Genomic DNA, 19,784 nt, shown 5'->3' on the forward strand with positions numbered 1-19,784 from the left:
ATGTCTGCTTGTGACCAATATGATGATATGAACCATTTAGAATAACTAATTTTTTAGTTTTCCTACCCCTGAGATACCACCTGTCCGTCCATTTCAAGCACAAAAGAAAACACTTTCGAGACATGTTAAAGATGTCTTTTCGCAATTTTATTTTACTGTGGCTTCTTTATTATTCTTTTGTAAGTGTGAAGTGGAACTCATGCTGACAAGAGCCACGCCCACACAAACCTCAACAAATTTTTTGGGTTTTTGGGCAGATCTCATAACACTCTTCGCATATCTCGCGAAATACTCACGCTTCAGTCTAAGTCATTTGGATTGGGGGACTTTAGTTATGTTTGTGAATTTTCTGCTATGTTAACATATTTATGTAAATAGTTGTAACTTTTAAAGTTCGTTTTATTTGTTGTTTTGCTTTTGTTTTACACATGTTTGCTATGCAATAAACATATTCAATAGTTTCTTTAATCATACATTTACTTTGTTTAACTATTATTCTCTCTTTTTCGTGTTTTCGGTCGGAAAACGTTGAGGTAGCTGCGTTTGCAATTAATTGTTATAAGTAGCTAATCGTTTGTTTATCCCTGATATAGGCTATTTAAGGTTCTGTTGTGGATAAGAAGAGCTCAAATGGTATTTATTATTATTCAGAAAATACATAGATAACTGAAAGAATCAACCGAAAAGGAATAACTAAGGTTTATGTTTATTTTATTTTGTATATATATTTATATAATATTACGATAGATATATTACGCATCAACATATACATAGAAAATATTCAAATCGTTTAAATTAAAATTAAAGCATATAAAAAATCAAACATTAGAAGAATATCAACATTTAAGAGAAAGAGAAGGTTTGTCTGCTGGATGGCTAAAAGGGTATTCCCGATCGGGCTAAAAATAAAGTGGGATTGGAGTATTTCCTTTTTGACTGCGAATAGTCAAAAGGTAGCAAAAGTAAACTCGAGTTGACTAGATAGTGGATGTTGGTTAGTTATAGTTAACTTTTGACATGGTCTCTGTGCTCGAACGGATCTGCTTTTACCGAACAAAAAGTGTTAGAATGGTGCTAAGATCATATACTTCTCAGAACTGCTGCTGAACTAAGATTAATGGCAATTAATCTTTTCACATAACTGATTCATTTAAAAGGTACTTTATCTGGCAGATACACAATCTTAATAGCCCGATCCAACTGGCAATCGCTTTCGCATGACAAACAAACCTAGGAACAAACCAAATAAAAATTGGGAAATGTAACTAAAAACAGAAGAAGACATTGAAGAAACTGATCTGAGTTTTAGTTTGTTATCACTTGCTCTTCTTATAACATACGACTAACAACTATCTTTGGGATTCATTCGAACCTTGCTGCTGGCTTTTGTTCTAGTTCGCACTACTCTGGTTTGATTCTTTAATTTTTTGTGGCGCTCTTACAGCTCCTCTTGCCCTTCACTAACCCTTCAATCTTTTCCGTTCATTCTATAAAAATATAAACAATGTTTGCCTTCCTTGGAAGGGTAGGGTGGTTCGATTTATCGACGTGCAGGGACTGAAATATTCTTGTGGGAGTTATGTAATTTCTTGACATTTCGTACGATAGTTCTTCTTGTTAGTACCAGCTCTTAAGTTGCAAAATATCAAAACTTAATCTGCCTTTGACTGAAAATTTCATTCCAAATTAGTTCCAGATGTGTTGATACGTTACGTTAAGAATTGCCAAAAAAATACTTAGTTCCTTGTGGATTTCTAACAAAAAATCCAATCACCCTAATGAAGAGCTAGCCCCACGAAGGTTGGTATTCTGATCTGTGATCTCTGACTGGGCGGTCATATGGGACTGCTGGGATTTGATTTCTTACTGGGACGTAGACACCACGTCAAGGCCCGGAAACTTTCCCAGATCTTGGTGTAGTGTCGTTGGATTGGGCATGGTGTGGGGGATGGATTCTAGACGGGATGCCAGTGCCTTTAGTGCGGGCCCATCGCCACCGGTTAGTAGAAGGAGCTGCACCAGGCATCGCCCGCCGTGGGGCTTAGCATTCCGACCAGACTGGCATTATGGCCGGTGGATACGGCGCCAGTCGCCACAGACGGAGGCGATGCCGTGGAGCCGCCGGCGGTATGTGTCGAGCTGGGCAAACACTGGAAGCAGTAGTTGGCCCCGTAGTTGTTGTCCCAGAACTGTTGGCCCTTGCACTGGAACCTAACGGCGAACTCCAGTCTCTGGCCCACGTGCAGCGAGTTGCCGAACAGAACGAAGGTGAAGATGTCGGAGAAGCCATCGCAGGAGTTCTCCACGTAGTTGGCCTGCAGGTCGGCGTAGCTCCTCCATCCGTCCAGCGAGTACCTTATGTGCACCGACTTGTGAAAGTCCAGATTGCGCACGCGCACCGATCCGGATATCGTCTGGTTGATGTTGTCTGTCACGGCAGCGTTCTCCAGGGAAACCTGCTTCTCCCGGACCGCATCGAGGAACTTAGGCAGGCCTCCTGGCTGCTGGAAGAGGGGCATCAGTAGCTTGTCGGACTTGGGGCCGAGCTGAAGTGGCGGCTCCGACTCCAGGATCTCCAGGTCCTCGAATGCCGATTTCGGTATGGTGGGTATCTCGTCCAGGAAGGTCTTCACATCGGCCAGATCCAAGCCAAGGACGTCGGCAAACCTCACTATCTTCTTGCGACCCGGAGTTCCGGGTGGTGTCTTTCCTGTTTTCAGGGAGGAACAACGCCTGATGCGCTGGGGTCTACAATCGTCTTCATCATCTGTGGTATCGACTGTGGTACCCCGACTGGGGGCACCACTCTTTTCCACAGCCTCAGTGGCATCCTGTTTGGCCTGTTCGATTTGGGCCAGGTCCACATTTACGGTGAGATTACTGGCCGACTTGTCAGTTTCATCCACACCACTGTCTGGCGAGAGCTCATCATTCCTGCTTTCCTCTGGTGATCTTTCCGGCGTGGTTACCTCGGTGGGTATTGATTCTGTGGCGGATTTGTGGTTGAATTCCACTTGAACTGTATCGTTGGAGGTTTTCTCTTGAATCCTTTCATCGGACGCGTCCTCTTGGACTCTGTCCTTAAGGGATTCTTCTTGAACTCCTTCGAATGGGGTTTCTTCTACAACCCTTTCCTGGGAGCTTTCTTTTTGAACTCTATCATTAGGCGATTCCTCTTGGGTTCTGTCAGCGGAGGCTTCCTCTTCTTGTGGAGCGGCGATCACCTTTGGAGCTCTGTTTGTAGTACCAGCTACCTCCAGGACGTCCTTCAGTTCCAGCTTCTCCACCTCCTCGAGATGTCCATTGGTGAGCTTGCCTTCCTCGGCCCTTGTCTGATCCACTTCCGTCAAACTGATGCTGTGCTTTTGGAGCTCACTGAGGATCTGGGCCTGCAAGAAGGCCTCGTCCTCCTGCACCGCATCCTGGCCAGCTGGCTGCTCCTCCTGGACTCCATTGGCCAGTCCATGCCTTCCGTTCAGTTGCAGGGTATTCACATACTCCTTGAGTTCCGAGGCTGGCAGCGTCTGATCCTGGGCAGCTGCAGCCTTGGATGTGGAAGGGGATGCGTCAAAGTACGGACCATCATTGCTGCTACTATGGCTGCTGGCCATTGAAGCGCAGGCATAGCCCGACTCCGCTGTGGAGTTGTGCGGCGTATTCGAGGCAGTTTCGATCAGGCGCAGGTACTCGCACTCGTCCACAGGACTTCCCGGCGACTCCAGCTCGCAGTCGAAGTCGAAGAAGGAGTCGGACTCGTGGCGCAGTGGCTGCAGGTCCGTCACCGTCTGCTCCGAGTCGTGGGAGTTGACCCACGTGTTCGTGCTGGTTCCATTTATGATCGGCTCATCCTCCGCGTTGCCCTCGCCCTCCTCGGTTGTCTGCGGAGTGGAACACTCAATTAGTTTTCAATGTATAGACTATAACAAACAACAATGCCTAATATAACTCATTTATGATTTTTTCCCCCATTAAGATCACATATATTCACCTGTGATCCCAAGGTGCGCAGCTTGGAGGACAGACTCCGTGCGAATGCCTCGGCTCTTCCGCGACATGAGGACATCCCTATGGTGGGTATGATGGAGATGATGCTGCAGGGCGGCCTGCTGTCCGGAGTGCTCGTGTGTGTCAGTGGTATATCGCCGGGATCGTTCATTTACGTCCGATCTGCGGAATATCTGCAAGTATAGAGTCATCGGGATATGTGACGTGAGTGATATATTGAAACGGGATGAGCCATTTTTAAGTAAACAAATAAATTCGCACGAAATGTTGTTTTCCATCACTTTCCCTTTCCGCTTGTCGTTCCCATATTCCCGGTGGCATTTTAAAACAGCTGGGAAAATATCATCTCTGCAGTATATATGCTTTTATTATCCTCAGAGCATTTTTCATTTCTCTTTCGTTGCCTGTGTCTTTCATTTGATTTAGTTGGTTGTCATTAAAATTTAAATATCATAGACTATTGAAAGAATTTCTCGTTTTAATTTGTTTTGGCTTGCCAAAATGTGCAAAATTTCGCAGAAAATATTTTATACGAATTGGGGTTGACAAATATACCATATTTGGTTATTATATCTGTCTTTCAGCTGAAGGAATTGCAAAGGATGTGGAAACAATACTATTTCCAAGGATGTTCACTAGCGCCACCTGACGGCGATAACAGTATTTGCTCTTAACTTTTGTATGGATGTACCCTTTAAATTAAATAAATATTTAAATTTAATATTGCAGCGTTATTATTATTAAGTGGGTCAAAACTAACCTGCTATAATCTGCAAGTTTAGCAGATTCCGAGATCATATTCATACGGACGGACAGATGGACATGCATACGGTGTCCTTCCACCTCTTAAACTATACTTTCAACAACTATACTAATGTAAGACATATTTAAAAGCCCCAAAGGCAGAATATTTTCTTATATAAGTCAGGTGATGAAAACCCGTGATAGATTGTCCGATGTATCCAATGTATCAATGAACCGCCCGATGAACCGGATGACCACAACAAATTGTTAACACCTCACTGTCTTGCTCTTGGCAGATGGCAATGTTATTGTTTTCATTTTGCGGCGGCTGCACGTGCATTACCTTTGATCAGGTGCAAAGCCAAGCCACGCCCACCAAGCCAGGGATATGTGCGATGAGAGCGAGAAGGCGTGTTAATTGGGAGAGGAGGTGCCGCCCAATTAAGACATCAGAGCTTTTATTTTCAAAATTAGATGCGCCAATCAAGAGGAGACAAAGTCAATTGGCCTTGAACTTTTCGCGGCATTTCTTTTCGTCTGCTTCGATTTTCCGTCCTTTTTCGTTTTATGTGTTTTACTTTTTATCTTTGGCAGCATGCATAGGAAATTTAATTAAGCAGTAAAATGATTAAAAAAAAGTAAGAAAACTGACATTTCTTGCCTCGCCAAATGGCGTCGACAAAGTTTTTAAATAAACAAACGATCGTCCGACAATCGATCGATTAAGGAGGTCGAGATGGCGATCTCTTTTAAAATTTCCTTAAGTTTAAATGCGGATCTCTTGAAGCTTTAGCTACATATATAGTATATGCAGATGCCCCTAGGATGAGGTGGTGGCACTTATGGCAGATATTTCATGATTCACAGACTTCCCCTGCAACTCAGTACCTTTATTAAACATTTTTCGGCCTACAGATGGGCGGAATTCTCTTTTGGCTTTGGGCCAATAGCCTAAATGCGTTTTGGGCGCTAATGACGTTGGGTCAAGAGAGGCATTACCAAACCGAATGCATACATAAAAAATGGTAATCGCTTTGAATTGTTGTCATTTACGTATTTGCAAAATTAAGATACCATTCTGAATATTTGAGATTTCTATAATTAAAACGTATATTAATTTATGTTCTAATTTAACTTTTAGTTTCGTTTTTTTTAGAATAATCTATATCCCCATAATAATTGCCAGTGCAGCGTCGCGAGCTCACATTTTATAAATAAAATATATGCACAGCAAAAAGAAATGAAAATAAATAACATGAACACGAAATCTATAAATAAAATCTAAAAAACATATGTCTTTGGCTTTTATTTTACGGCCAAAGTAACATTTCCGTTTTTCCTCTTATACATGATATTTTATTTGGCTTTCCGAATTTACGCCTCGTTTTGACGGTAACTGCGTAACTGAAAATATTTCCTTAATTTTTTCTTCAAGTTTTCGACTTAAGTTGATATACGCACTGACTCAAGAGGAACCCATAAAGCCGCTTAATTGAATTAAATTGGGGAAAATGTACGGAATTGATGTTAAAGTGGACACCCCAGCGGCTCACGCAATAAAAAAGTTATTCGAATTATGCTTGATTGGTTCACAGTGGAAGTTTGGAAAAATAGGAAAAGGTGCCAATTTTGTACAAAAAGTAAAAGTATTCTCATTAATTATTACTCATATATGAAGTCTAAAATGGCATGAAAAGTATAGTTTTCTAAAACTATTAAACTTATAAATTTAATGGCTTTTCGACAACGTTTCTACAAAATTTAGTAAGTATTCTCAACGAGGCAATAAGTTATTATTGCTAATAAGTACTTTACAAAAGCTTTTCGCATTACCAAAAATATTTTAAAATTAAATATGTATTAATACACTTCTTAGTCACTTTCTATTTTAAATGAATTTGAGCATCTACTACCATTTGTATATATAGTCTTTTATATGATATATGCCAAAGAATAAGAACATAATTTCAAAATAAAAATAAAAATGATGAGACTGAGTATCTGAACCAATAAATTACACAGTTTGAAATTATTTGCATATTTCAACTATACATAATAGTATAAAAATATGCTTTATTATTAAACTGGAAACCACTCGAAATAGAAAGATTTGCACTATTTACAAGCCCTTCATGGCTGCGACTAGTATTGACAGACAATCTTATCATCATGCATCTCGCAGTTGCATTTGTCATGTCAATTAGTTAGTCACTGGTCCAGAGATAGATGCGCCATTAGCTGTTCACACCACTTAAGTAGTTCGATTGGATGTTTCCAGGCCCACCGACTACTAGGCACTATGGCTTCAATGCCGGTCACCACCGGCTTATCACCTGAACCACACATGATATTTGCCACTGGGCGATGGTTGGATGAGTGGGTGGCTTGGGTGGTTGGGTGGTGCGGCGAGCGGAACACTTAATCATGCTGCGGCGGCGTCCCGATTATGAGGCGTGATAACGAATTTGCAGTTTTATTTATAGCAATCTGAATTGACCCGCGAACGCCGCGCTCACAACTGCACTCTTAGTCGATTTTGCACCTACACTAGACGGCGGTGATATAACCGATCGTTCGGTTCACCCCACGAATCTCCGCCTGGGATTAGATATGATAGCTGGGGGTATGGGTTTATGGCAAATCCAAAAAGACTTCGAGCCAGTACGAGAAAACCACCGAAAACCACTCGAACTGCACCACGTCTGCAGCGTCACGGTGTCGGGCGTGCACTGACTACCCACCGATCTTTTTGTTGTGTTTTTGGCATTCAGCAAATCCACCCTGATTGATAAGGCGAAATCGGAACGGATCGGATCGGATCGGATGGGATGCGATGGGATCGCATCGAAAGCGAAGCGCAGCGCGGCGGAGCGGAGCGAAATCGCAAATCGCAGCCAAACACTGCCCTCAAGCAGATTGCATTCACCCCGCATCCGCATCCGCCTCCACGGGAATGCGAATCCGAATCTCAATTGGTATCGGTATCTGTCTCTGTAGCTGTATCTGTATCTGTTAATGTTCCGCTGTATCTGCAATGGCAGTGCATCCTAGAATCTGACTACCGATACTGGCAGACAGCCGCCACTAAAGACAGATGCTCGTGATCAGTGACGTCGCTGTCTCGGTTGGTCTGCCTCCATCTTAATCTTAGCTAACTGCTCTTTGAAGTGCCCTTTTCCCACAGAGAGTAATACTAGAAGTAACTTAATTGGTCATGAAACACATTTTAAGGATGAAAACATTGGTCTTACTTCTGTAAAATTGTAACAGAGGCACAGGCCTTTATTTTTATTTATTTTGTCTTTCGGGTTTAAAATAAAATAAACCAGAAAATTCTACACAAATTTTAGATTCCAATGTGCCTCTCAACAGCACATGGAGCAATTCGGCCAACGGATTTCCGTTGCTGCAATAAATTGGTAAGTACTGTAACTTATTGCTTTAGCCATATCTACCGTGTTACCCGCAGATAAACTATCAGCGTTCCATATTTGCTGTCAATTTAGGCCCGTGGGCTCTGGAGAAGCCTCCACCCGCTGTGATTGTGGGATTAAATATTCGAGTATGTGCGAATGCCAGAATTGGCCATTCTATGTGTTCCTAATCAGCGGACGGGTCTTTGCATTTGTTGGCCAAGCATAAGATTAGGCAACTAATTTGTTTGTATATACATAGTTTGTAATTCGGATTTGGCAGAACTAAGCCACTTGAGTTGGATTGATGGATGACAGGAGGTGCTGGAGGAGATAAGATTGCCCAGCGGATCATTGAACTGTTCTACAAAGTCAATATGCTCAGAGAATTAGTCTAAACTGGCAATTAATTAGAAATGTGAAGAGCAATGATAAGCGAATAATCTTATCTTTATCAGTAAATATTTCTAAATTGTTGAATTTATCAGTATCGAGATGCTCTTAAGAAATATTAAATTATAATTAAAATAAATTAATGTTTGAAATTAAGATCGCTACAATATACTCAAGAATATATAATCTTTTATATGTTAATATTTTTCTATTGAAAATAATATATAAAATTCAGTTAGCAGTTGAAGCTAATAGTAGTAAGATTTAAAGATTTTTGGCAATATTTCCTTCAAACAATACGTATATACGGCCGCTTGAAATGTTCAGCTTTAGAAACTAAGAAATATAATTAGAGAACATTTTCCCGCTGTCATTCAGTGTCGCATATATCATTAGCATAAATTCTATTCCGGCCAATTTTTTCAGACCGGCAAGTGCCGCCCGCGCAGTTGAAAAGAACCCAGAAGATACGTGTTCCACCCATCAACAAACCACAACAGCTGACTGGCTTCTTTATTTATAAATAAACCGAAATTAATAATATATAATATTAATGGGGAATTAGCTGAAATTTGGACTGGCGCATGTGGCTCGATCCCGGGTATCCGGATTTGAAATACTCGAAACCCAACCAAAAAAATCGATTTTCATGTGAACTCCACCGCAATCAATATAAAATACAAGTGGATTACACGAACCTCGTTTGAAGCGCTAATTTGCCTACAGTAATTTTTCCTATCTATCGGATACAAGGCGCGTGTGTGAGTGCGTGTGCTCGGATGTGGGTGGTTTCCACACTCATTTTTTGCTTTTCGGCAGCGCGTGGATTTTTTTATTTATATTTGTATGACATTGCTACCGAAAGAAATGTCAAAAGCAAACAAAGCCAAGCACCGTGAAAGGCAAAACGAACTGGAAAAACGCTTGCGCCGTTCTGAAAACTATGTTACAGATACAAAGATACTCGGCGAAGGATACGGATACTTTCGCTTTCACTGGCTCTCGCTTTCCTTTTTATGGTTATTGTTGGGGTGAATTGCTTGTTTTGATTACTGTGATAACGAGACTCGAATTGTTTTGTTTTGATTGAGGCAGACAAGATAATTTTCCCATTGGATGTTTCTAGTCCACGGTAATGATTAAGGAAAAGTACTTGTTCTAGGATTTGTTACATAAATGTTTTGAGTATAACGAAATTTTTCAGTATAGAATTTATATTTAAAACTGTTTGCTGGGAAATTATAATATTTTTCCCATATTATATAATGAAGATAAGTATGAGCTGTAGCTTTTACTTATTTGGGTAAATATTGAACCATCACCAAATAATTTTTTAAACAAAGTTAATCAATTCAACTAGTTATGGTAACTCTGTATTTATGTTTAACTTTGATCTGTATCTGTGAGACCGGTTTTTATCTTAATACTCAAATAAATTGATTGAAATTGTCAGATACATTTCTTGAACTGCCTGAACTTGCACTTCATTGAACTTGTTCTGACTTTTAAGTTTAGCTCGAGTCACTATCAAATCGAGAAAACTCCATGTCCACTTCGACATATGAAGCTTTGACTTTATGTGGCAAATCCAATGTCAATTGTATCTGATGGATAAACGCGCAGCCTAATTGCAGCATCACCAATTGGACGTACTTAATTGTGGTACATGAAACCAACACGCAATGTTTTGTATAAAACACGCACTTCATTGAGTAAATTATGGATATATAGTCGCAGTAATTATGATTTACCCACCTGATGTCTTAATATTATTCCAAGGCTTTCCCTTTTGGCGTTTTGGCCAGCGTTCTACTCGCGCTCGTCGGCGTAGCAATAAAAAGAACTGCTTGTCAAAAGTCGTGGCATAAATATCGCCCACATACACCGATTCTGGGTATATATAGTTACTATATGCGCTGGTGGGCCCGTAGGTATTCGCGTGCCCTGCTGTCGTTTATGCTGCGATGCCAGAGGAGGTGACCCAATGATGGTGAAAGGTTACCGAAGGATATTCGCCGCCGAGAACTTTCACTTTCCTTTGCCGCACACACACACACTTACACAGGCCGCCAGGGGCGCTAGTTAGATAACACTTGCTTATTTCAGATTTCTCGGATATGTGGTTTGCCTTTAATTTGATTAAATTTTCTATTTTTGGGCGGGTGATATCTTTGTAAATGTCAATTATTTCGAATTATTTTAGCACATCTTTTGGTTGTGGGTTAAAGCTTTGATAAGGATCCGTCGGAGCTTTTCGGCTTTCACGAAGGCACGCGAAAGTTCTTTGACTTTAATAAAATTTTCACTTTTATGCGGTGCACCGTGTTGTTATTTATTTCTGTGATAGCTACTATTATTGTGTTATTATTTTCATTAATAATTGTGTGTATTTTTGCCAGCGCTGAGTGGCAGCCGTGGCAGCAGCGCCCGTTGGAGTGGCAACGTTGGCGACTTGGTCGCAATAAGAGTGTCATTCAAGGGCATTGCAAGGTCGCAGCAGTTGCGTCTTTCGCCCACTGGCAGCTGAGATGCGAGAGCGCCAAACGACGGCCTCTTTTCGGTTCTCCGATACACAGATACAACGATTTTCGAGAATATATTTCGTACTTATTATTTATTTTTTTGCAAAACAGAGTGCCGGTGCTTTCGGGTGAAGGGGGGCTAGTTCACGCAGCGTTTTTAATTATTACTATTAAATTTGGCTATACGCGTATCTCACGGATACGAGTTTAGCCCGTGCCCGCGTCTTGTGCCTCCCAAGTCGCCCGTTTGGCCCTCCTGTCGTGTGGCAACTGAGGCAAGTCTCGCCAAAAGTTGCAACCTTTCGGGCCCCACTTTCGCTCTCATTCTCACCGCTCATTCTCTGGCCGCTTCTCTCGGGAATTCTCACTCTCGGTGGGTGGCGCCTGGGTGGTTAGATAGCACGGCTCTACAATGTCAACGATTTGAGAGAGGCAAACTCAGGAGAGAGCACCTTTCAAGCAGTGAACCGTGGTTGGCAACATGGAATGAATTTACAAAAGATATATATAGAATTTAATGAAATATATATAATAATATATATTTATCCAGAAAGAAAGTACATCTTCGAAAAAGGTTTAATTATTCCTTAAATCTATATCTCTAGCTTATTTAAGCCATAGGTTATTTATATATATTGGCTTTAAAATGTCGAAATCAAACCTTAATGATGGCCTATACAAAGTAGACTAATTATTAGTAAGGTTATTAAAAAAAAACTTTAGAACAAAAATATATTTTTTATCGAGTAAATTACCACTGTGCAGCATTCTGACTACGCTCTTGATTTCTCCCAGTGATATCTCTCCATATTGGCTCTCTTTATCGCTTTACTCGGTCAAGTGTGGAGCCGGCTTTTTTTTTTTAATTCCTGTTTTTTGTTTATATTCGCATATCAAAATTGTTTGTCCAATGCTTGTTTTCGTTTCATTGTTTTATTAATTGCTTTCGTTCCTGGCAATTTTTCGTTTACCTATGTGGGGTTGAGTATTTCACTTACACACTGACGATAAACTGCGGCACAGATACAAATGTATCTTAGTGCGAATTGTATGTGCTCTCTGTTATTCTTTAAGTGCGTTGACTGCCAGGAGAATTCTACGAGAAGATGCAGAACGTGCAATGCAACCTAAAATGAAATTGCATTTATGTGGGCTGCAGATACAGATACAAAGATACATTCTCTTTGCCGCGAGTCTGTTAGCCTCTCTTTACTTTTTCCTCCTCTTCCTGAAAATTTCTCTTCGGTGTGCTACTTTCATCTGTAGGTCAGCGGCAACTTTCGCTTTCATTTCAGTGCGACGGCGCTCTCAGCAAAAGCAATTTCCACGCTAAGTGAGCCACGTGCCAGCCCCCCACCTCTCCCCGGAAAATATATCCCGCAAAATCTGATGGGGAAAGAATGGGAGCTACCTATTATTCGGTTTAAATCGGTTCTTTTATCACATGACATTTAATTAACTGGAATTTGATTTTGAAATTCGGGTGTGTAATTAGGAAGTTAATCAAAAACTACATGAAGTCATTTTTTTGTCAAGAGTATCACTTTAAAATAAAATGTATTTGATTTTAGAATGGGATTTGCCTCGATTAGGTATGTGGTTTAGTTTGTAAATAGCTTATTTTTTGTAAGTGCACCTAGTCGGATATGTCAGGAAAATTTTTAAATAATTAAAAATTAAATAAGCTTAAGCGAATACTGCGTAAACATTTAAAATACAATACATCCTTTTTTTCTAAGGCTTTATATGTCCCGCTGTTTCCCGTCGTAACCCTCCATGTTCCACCACTTTAAAACTTGCTGCAATTTTTTAAATTAATTTTTCTCTAATTCTATTTATTATGGTTTCAAAAGGAATCGTTCAGTAATTCCTCTGAACTTAACCTAATGTGTGATAAAGATAAATGAGACCAAGTGGTATCTTAATTATAAAGTACAAAAGAAAATGTAATATGTTATGTTATCCTCCGGGTAAGGAGATCGCTGGGGTGTACCCTCTTCAGTCTTCGGAGGGAGATGGGATCACAACAACAACAATCTTTTTGGCTTATCGATAAAAATTGGCAAATATAATTTTATTTTTATTGTTCCTGAGATCTCGGCTTTCATACGGACGGACAGACAGACGGACATACGAAAGGAAATGAACAGATCAACTCGCCTATTGATCCTAATACAGAATGTTTTCAACGAATCTAGTATAATCATTTACTGTACGAGTAACGAGTATAAAAATATTTGTAGTATTTCCATACAAAATTCATTAATTCTAAGGATCCAGAGCGCTGCCATCCTGACTGTTAGAAATGTGTACCCAGTTCTAATCGATAAATCAGCATGGGCAGAGAACTAAAAAGCGAAGACGCAAACCTTAAAACCAAGTTTCGCCGCACTCCACATAGGTGGCGCCACTCATTTATTTACACAAGCTAGTTACTTTATTTTTTGTACATACCATGTGAGTTATCCAACCCATAAATATAGCAATCTACCCCGGTTGATAAACAAATTTTAAACTCCAATCTCCGCAGCACTGCCTTTAACCTTGTCTTTGTCGCCAACACTTAGCCACCCGATAAATAACCAAAAAAATTTAAGTAAACCCAACCTCCACTTGGAGTCCAAGCCATGATCGATCAACTTATTGCGCTTCAATCAAAGTGCATCAGTCAGCAAATTTCGATTTCACAATGCAGAGAAATAACGTTAGCATAGAGCTTTTATCCTAAACATAACTGAAAGTTCAAAAAGTTCGAATAAAAAGCTTCTGGCCGAGGTTGATTGGATCAGGATTAAAAATTAGAAGATCAGTCTGAATCGGGATGAGATCGTGAACGGCTTCATGCCAAAAATAAGCTAGTAAAAAAGTGTCTTGTAAATAATAATAAATATTAAATAATAAAAAATAAATACTATTTTTTTAAATATTTAAATACTAACAGTTTTAATGTGTCACACATAATCATTTCACTTTTTATATATGGTTATATATATTTGTGCATAGACTTTTTCCGAAAAGGGAAACTTTTCATTCCTTACTTTTAAACTTTATTATTCTTATTTAAAAGAACAAAATAATATACAAACAATAAAATTGAACAGCTAAGTATATAGCTAATTGTCTGTCAAAAATGATTAAAAACTCTTTAATTTCTAGTTCTAGTTCTTTAAATTACCTTTTAATTTTTCTCTACATATGTTGCTTTACAAATATTTTATTATTGAATTTAACATATATTTTATTTGTTCTTCTTTCGCGAAACGTCAAAATATTTAGCTTTACCGTTTGAAAGCGTCGCCATTCCTGTGCAGCTTTTACCGCATCCCTGGTCGATAGCTGCAATCAGCTGTGCGCACCCATCACCAAATTAACAGTTGTGTACGCTCTGCTTGACGAATCGGATTTCGCTATAAAATGTGATAAAAATCCCCGGATGTTATATATTCGCACAAATCGGCGGGAAGACAGCCTTCAAGACGTCGTGCTGTGCGCATTTTCGGTGTTACTTCGGACGCGGATTGTCGATAATCAGAAATCCAATTAGAATGTCAGCCAGCGCAGTGATTCACTCCCCCGCGCAGCGACGGCGCTCTCTTCCTCTTCCCCTCTCCCACGAGCCGAAAAACTCGAAACTCCCGCTTTTCCCACAACAACAACAGCAGCAGCATGGGCACCACGTACAACAACAACGCCCACCTGTGAGTTAACCGTTTGTTATTGGTTGCTAGTGAAACATGACAGCTGATTGTCGGACAGCTGATTGCACTTGCAAAAAAAAGCGCATTAATGCCACTTGACCTACTAAACTTTGCACATTGCGTGAGGCTTATAAATTAGTTGTAATGCTTCAATCTCCCACATATTGTACAGGAAATAGTAAAATATGTTTGAATTTTCAAGTCATGACACATTCAACGTATTTTGCAGTCGCCTTTGTAAACCAATGGGTGTTATACATTTTCTTCTAATCAAAACAGTACGCTAATCTATTTCTCTGGAAATTTAATGAAAGCACAAGCTAAAAAAGGAGCGTAAAGTACATATCTGGGTTGGGAAAAAAAAGAATTTTAGTAATTCGAAAAAATATGAAGATTTTTATTGATCTTCATAACATTGCAAACTCTTTAAAATTAAAAAAAAATTTTGAAAATATAAAAATAGACTAACACCGTTTTATCAGAGAACCAAGAGTTGTATGAGAAACGTGTAAACTTGATGCAGTGACAAAACTAGATTCTGTCTTAAGTTCAAGAAAAATTGTCATTCTAGTGGGATATGGCGAAGACAGAGCTTATGTATCTATCTCTAGTGCTAGTTCTATCAAGCTCTAGTTCTAGTTTAACTAGAGGTGCAGTTAACAAGAACGTCGTGGTTTGTGGTTGAAACTGGTTTCTTGTAAGAGAACTTACATACGTTTCTCTTATTATTTTTATTCAAGAAGAAAATGTACGACATATTACTGTTAAAAACACGGTTTAAATTAATATTTGTAGAGTACTTCAGATCTTGTCTTTTATGTGGAATCCCCCATTTTTCGGTACTTTGATAAGGTTATATTTATTTAGCTATGCTTTTTGACAAAGATAAGGAAGTTACGCAAATAACTGTCCTACCACATAAATTCATTATCAGCAGGTTATGCGTTAGACGATCCAAACATTTTTTTATTTATGTTTTTTCATAAATTAAAGTGAGCTATGATTTAAAGTCTTACTCTGATTTAAATTTAAGTGTAGACACATATAGTACATACTTCCTCGACAGGCTGACAAAAATGAAAATACCTGCTAACTTGATCCTGCCACTTCCTCTGGGAAGCCATAGTCCGTGTCAAGATCCATTAAAGCTGTTAAAAAACCATCGTTTGATGCTCCGCCCAGCGACTGTGAGAAATGAGTGTTTGAACCAATGTGAATTGTTTTAAGATTGAATATTGCAGATCGGCACGGTTGTGACATTGATAACAGCAGCTATTTTTGTTTTATTTAACAATAATGACGCTTACTTGTCGAAAAATGGGAAGCTGGCTATCGCATCCTTGATTTACATGCTGATAGTTAGTTTACTAATTTTTTGCAAGCCGGCAAGCATTCTGGTTTTATTAACTTTGTATGCAGCAGCTCAAGTGTTAACCCTTCCGTATTGGTAAGACCGATCTATTTGTATATAAATCATGTTCAAATCATACTCTCATCCGTAGTGTCTTGCTCATCCTTAACATCCGCCGGTTGATCGATGGCCAGTTCGAGAGGCAAGAGTGTGTTATGGCCGCCCTGGGCCTATTTCCGGACATTATAGGCCTAAGTCTCTTTATAGTCTCCATGTGCCTGGGTGGAGGATTTGGAAGCTCCGAAGGAAGTACCAGTGGAAGTAGCAGTGGAGGTAGCAGTGGGGGTAGCAGCAGTGGCTGTAGCGCCGGTAGTGGTGGCAGCTAGCCTTACTTCTGTGATGTTCTTAAATTATATGTATATCCCGTCTTTGGCCTACAAATAATTATAACAATCTACATACAAAGTAAAGGGATAAGTACTGAATGCTTTTAATTAGTTGGGTCAAACAGAGTAAGACTTATAGAACATGGCTCTTGCAATAAGTTATGAACTTTGCTTAAACTTTTTATCATGTTTATTTCCTTCAGATGCTTATTGAGGATGAGGTTCACGGTGTAATTGAACTCTCGAGCCATATCCAAGAGATCGTCGAGCACCCACTCTTCCAGCGCCTCAAACATGTCCACCAATTGGGTCTCCTTCCGTTGGCCACCGATAAGAAGGCCGATCACAAGCGATACGATCATTGCCTTGGGTAAGCAACACAAGAAGTAATATTGATTTACATATATGTAAACTTTGTTTTTCTCCACAGAGCCTACAAAAGCGCGCAGGATCACCTTAGGGCCATCGAACGTAATTCGCATTACGAGCCAAAGCTTCCGGATTGGTGTCGTCAGGCGGTGGAGATAGCCGCTCTCCTTCACGACATTGGACACGGACCAATGTCACATGCCTGGGAGTTGGTAACCAACCATGAATTTGATGTAAGTTATCTGTACTGGCACCCCTAGAATTCTGAAACTGATATTATCGTTTCTTTTATAGCACGAGGAAAACGCAATGACCTGTGTGGATAAAATCTTCAAGGATGCCATCAATCAGGAGCTGGTCTCCTTGAGAGACGATGGTGGTGGGCGAGGTGTTCAATTGATAAAGGCTTTGATATTGGGATCCAGCGAGAAGCTGTCGTTTCCCATGCTGGGACATAACTACATCTTTGATATTGTGCATAATCGTCGCTGCGGATTGGATGTGGATAAATGGGATTATCTGCGCCGTGATAACAAGCGCCTGAAAATACTCAGCTCTGCGGAAATGGACTTTGATGATGTATTTCTTCAGGCTCGCATATCAGCCGATGGACAACGCATCGAGTATCGTTATGCAGACTATCATCGGGTATATCGCTTGTTCGAGGCGCGATCGCTGCTCCACGTAAAGGCCTATCAGTATCCTTTAACTTGTGCCATGGATGTTATTTTTGTCAGTGCAGTACAACGTCTTGCGCCAGAACTACTAAGTATTCGCTCAAAGGATCCAAAGTGGCTGGAATTGACCGACCAGTATGTTTTAAATGTAATTGAAAAGGATCCTATATCGAGATTTGTGAAGGAACCCCAACGAATCGTAGAAGTCACAGGGAACGACTGTTCCGGACCGGACATCATACGGGTGAACAGGGTCATACCTGGACCTTGGGAGCTTATAAAATCGGCAAGGGAGTTAGTCTTCTTTGGCAACAAGCGGTATACATATCTTTACTTCGATAACTGTAGATCACGAATTAATTATTTTTATTTCCAGCAAGAAGCGTCCAATTACTCGATGTGTAAGCCCGACGATAGTCAGCAAGTGCTTTAAGTTAGAGTAGAAACATCAACCATTCGGTTCATTTTCTTATATTTAATAAACTATATTTCATAAAAAGATGTACAAATACTCAAACGGTTGCGTTCGTAATGCGACCATTCTTAATGCCATTCACCTTTTGTTATCCAGCATAGTCTGTTAGAATTCGTTGAGTTTTTTTTTAGTTATTTAATGTTCTTTATTTTTATTTTTCGTTTCCATTTATAATTAAAACTGTGAAATCAGTGGAAAGACAAAAGTGTTCTTAAAATAATCATTTATTAGTTTATACAGTGTTTATCATAATCGACTTAAAACTAAAATACTAAAACCAAAATTTCAACAGTTCACTTGAAGACATCACAATTCAAACTCAGGTCTTTATAACATAAGGTACTTACTAATCTATATAAATATAAGATGCATTTGTCATATTTTTGATAACCGCTTTGAAATATACACAAGAGAAAACAATAATAGGGAACTTAGCTGACTACAGGTTTCGAGTACGATTTTGTTTGTCATATTTGTTGCTACATTTGTTCGTGATTTGTAAAGAGCACAGTTCAATTGCCAATCAGGCCGGGCAGATGTGCTGAGTCTGTGATAATTCTTTGTGGTAAGTGGGCAGCCAGATATTGTTTGTGGAGTCTCTGGCGGCAGAATTGATAGAACTCAATCTCGTTTGTAAAGTTCCGACGCACTATGTCCTTCACATGCTCGCTGACCGGCGGCTTGAAGTTGTTCTTGTTGATCTTCGTCAAGTACTCTGCGCTCGCTAAAAGGGGAATTTCAAACAAATACATGAGTCAGGAATGTGTACCATAAATATTTTGCTAAGTTCACAGAACGATATCAATTGTATGAGTTTTGATACAACATTGTATCACACACAAGTGGCTTTATTACTTATTACTTTGTACTACATTGAAGTGTAAAATGAAAACAAAAGCATTGAACAAAAACGTTCTGATTCTACTTACAATGTATTTGACGCTGAGCTTAAGCACTATCAACTTACTTGCATAAATATCTCGAACGCCCTCAAAGAACCGTGGTACATATTTTTCAAGTACTGAGAGCGTGGTGTTCAGATCCTCCAGCACTCCAACCACCGCGTACTGCTGTTCTACGGCAAATTTGGCTCGTTCCAGGGCACCCACAGTGTTGAAGGGTCTAGAAATTTAGGCACATCAATATGTTTAGAAATCTCTTCTCCTAGGAAAATGTTAAAAACGTACGTGCACTCGTAGTCGTGGCCGCAGAAGAATAAGCTCTGCCTGCGATGATCGCCGATTCCCTCCACGGTAACTCCTTGAGTATAGGTGCACTCCTGATCGCCATTGAGGACACATGTTTCGAAATCCTTTTTCAGCCAAGCGGGATGGGGCAATGGTAGATCCGGGAAAGCAGCTTTGCGCTCCACGAAGTACCACGGAGCCCTCACGTAGTAGAACCAGCTGATCACCCGCTCCACGGGATCGCGCACCACATTTAGGTAAATTGGCCTGGGCAGGTTGAATTTGGTGAAGTTGGTGAAGCACACATGCTTGATGAAGACCGAGGGTTCCGGAAGCTCGCTGATCACCTCGGCCATTTCCTGCTGCTGATCCTCCGCCAAGCGGATTGTCTCCACTTTCTGCACTGCATCGCGGTGGAACTGAAAATTATTGCGCTCGGAAAGACGACGGAGGAGCTCCATGAACGTCTGACTTCCCACTTTGGGTACCCGATTGAAAAATACCAGCTCCATTTGTGCCTTGCGGGTATTGTTCAGATCCCGCACGTTAAGAGAGGACATCTGG

The 19,784-nt window shown here is 40.2% G+C and overlaps 4 protein-coding genes across 5 annotated transcripts in view; 2 read left to right on the top strand and 2 right to left on the bottom strand.

The window, feature by feature from the left end:
• Positions 1-145: 145 nt before the first annotated feature.
• LOC117140450 (glycogen-binding subunit 76A) lies at positions 146-11,494 on the bottom strand. 2 transcript variants are annotated; one of them, XM_033303377.1, is made up of 3 exons: positions 10,311-11,494; positions 3,989-4,178; positions 146-3,878 (listed from the first exon to the last, which is right to left on the bottom strand). In XM_033303377.1, the coding sequence occupies exons 2-3, from the start codon at positions 4,154-4,156 to the stop codon at positions 2,001-2,003; spliced, it is 2,046 nt and encodes a 681-aa protein (XP_033159268.1). In that variant the 5' UTR covers positions 4,157-4,178; positions 10,311-11,494; the 3' UTR covers positions 146-2,000. The 2 variants fall into 2 exon arrangements, with proteins under 2 accessions (XP_033159268.1, XP_033159269.1); XM_033303378.1 differs by lacking the exon at positions 10,311-11,494 and adding an exon at positions 7,296-7,463.
• A 2,926-nt stretch (positions 11,495-14,420) lies between these two features.
• On the top strand, positions 14,421-18,144 carry LOC117139586 (deoxynucleoside triphosphate triphosphohydrolase SAMHD1). Its single transcript, XM_033302000.1, has 5 exons — positions 14,421-14,775; positions 16,716-16,882; positions 16,943-17,114; positions 17,176-17,876; positions 17,935-18,144. Exons 1-5 carry the CDS (start codon positions 14,623-14,625, stop codon positions 17,999-18,001), a joined length of 1,260 nt encoding a protein of 419 aa, XP_033157891.1. The 5' UTR covers positions 14,421-14,622; the 3' UTR covers positions 18,002-18,144.
• Positions 14,788-16,707, top strand: LOC117139590. Its single transcript, XM_033302005.1, has 3 exons — positions 14,788-15,962; positions 16,017-16,222; positions 16,278-16,707. Exons 1-3 carry the CDS (start codon positions 15,852-15,854, stop codon positions 16,510-16,512), a joined length of 552 nt encoding a protein of 183 aa, XP_033157896.1. The 5' UTR covers positions 14,788-15,851; the 3' UTR covers positions 16,513-16,707.
• A 95-nt stretch (positions 18,145-18,239) lies between the features above and the next one.
• The window catches only part of LOC117139584 (heparan sulfate 2-O-sulfotransferase pipe-like), a 39,259-nt gene continuing 37,714 nt past the window's right edge, over positions 18,240-19,784 (bottom strand). The window contains exons 4-6 of the mRNA XM_033301996.1: positions 19,221-19,780; positions 19,001-19,155; positions 18,240-18,757 (exon numbers count right to left, since the gene is read on the bottom strand). Of these exons, the coding sequence (XP_033157887.1) occupies positions 18,546-18,757; positions 19,001-19,155; positions 19,221-19,780 (927 nt within the window). The 3' untranslated portion in view covers positions 18,240-18,545. The remainder of the gene's footprint in view (positions 18,758-19,000; positions 19,156-19,220; positions 19,781-19,784) is intronic.

This window comes from Drosophila mauritiana, chromosome 3L (genome assembly GCF_004382145.1).
Source record: "Drosophila mauritiana strain mau12 chromosome 3L, ASM438214v1, whole genome shotgun sequence".
Lineage (NCBI taxonomy): Eukaryota > Metazoa > Arthropoda > Insecta > Diptera > Drosophilidae > Drosophila > Drosophila mauritiana.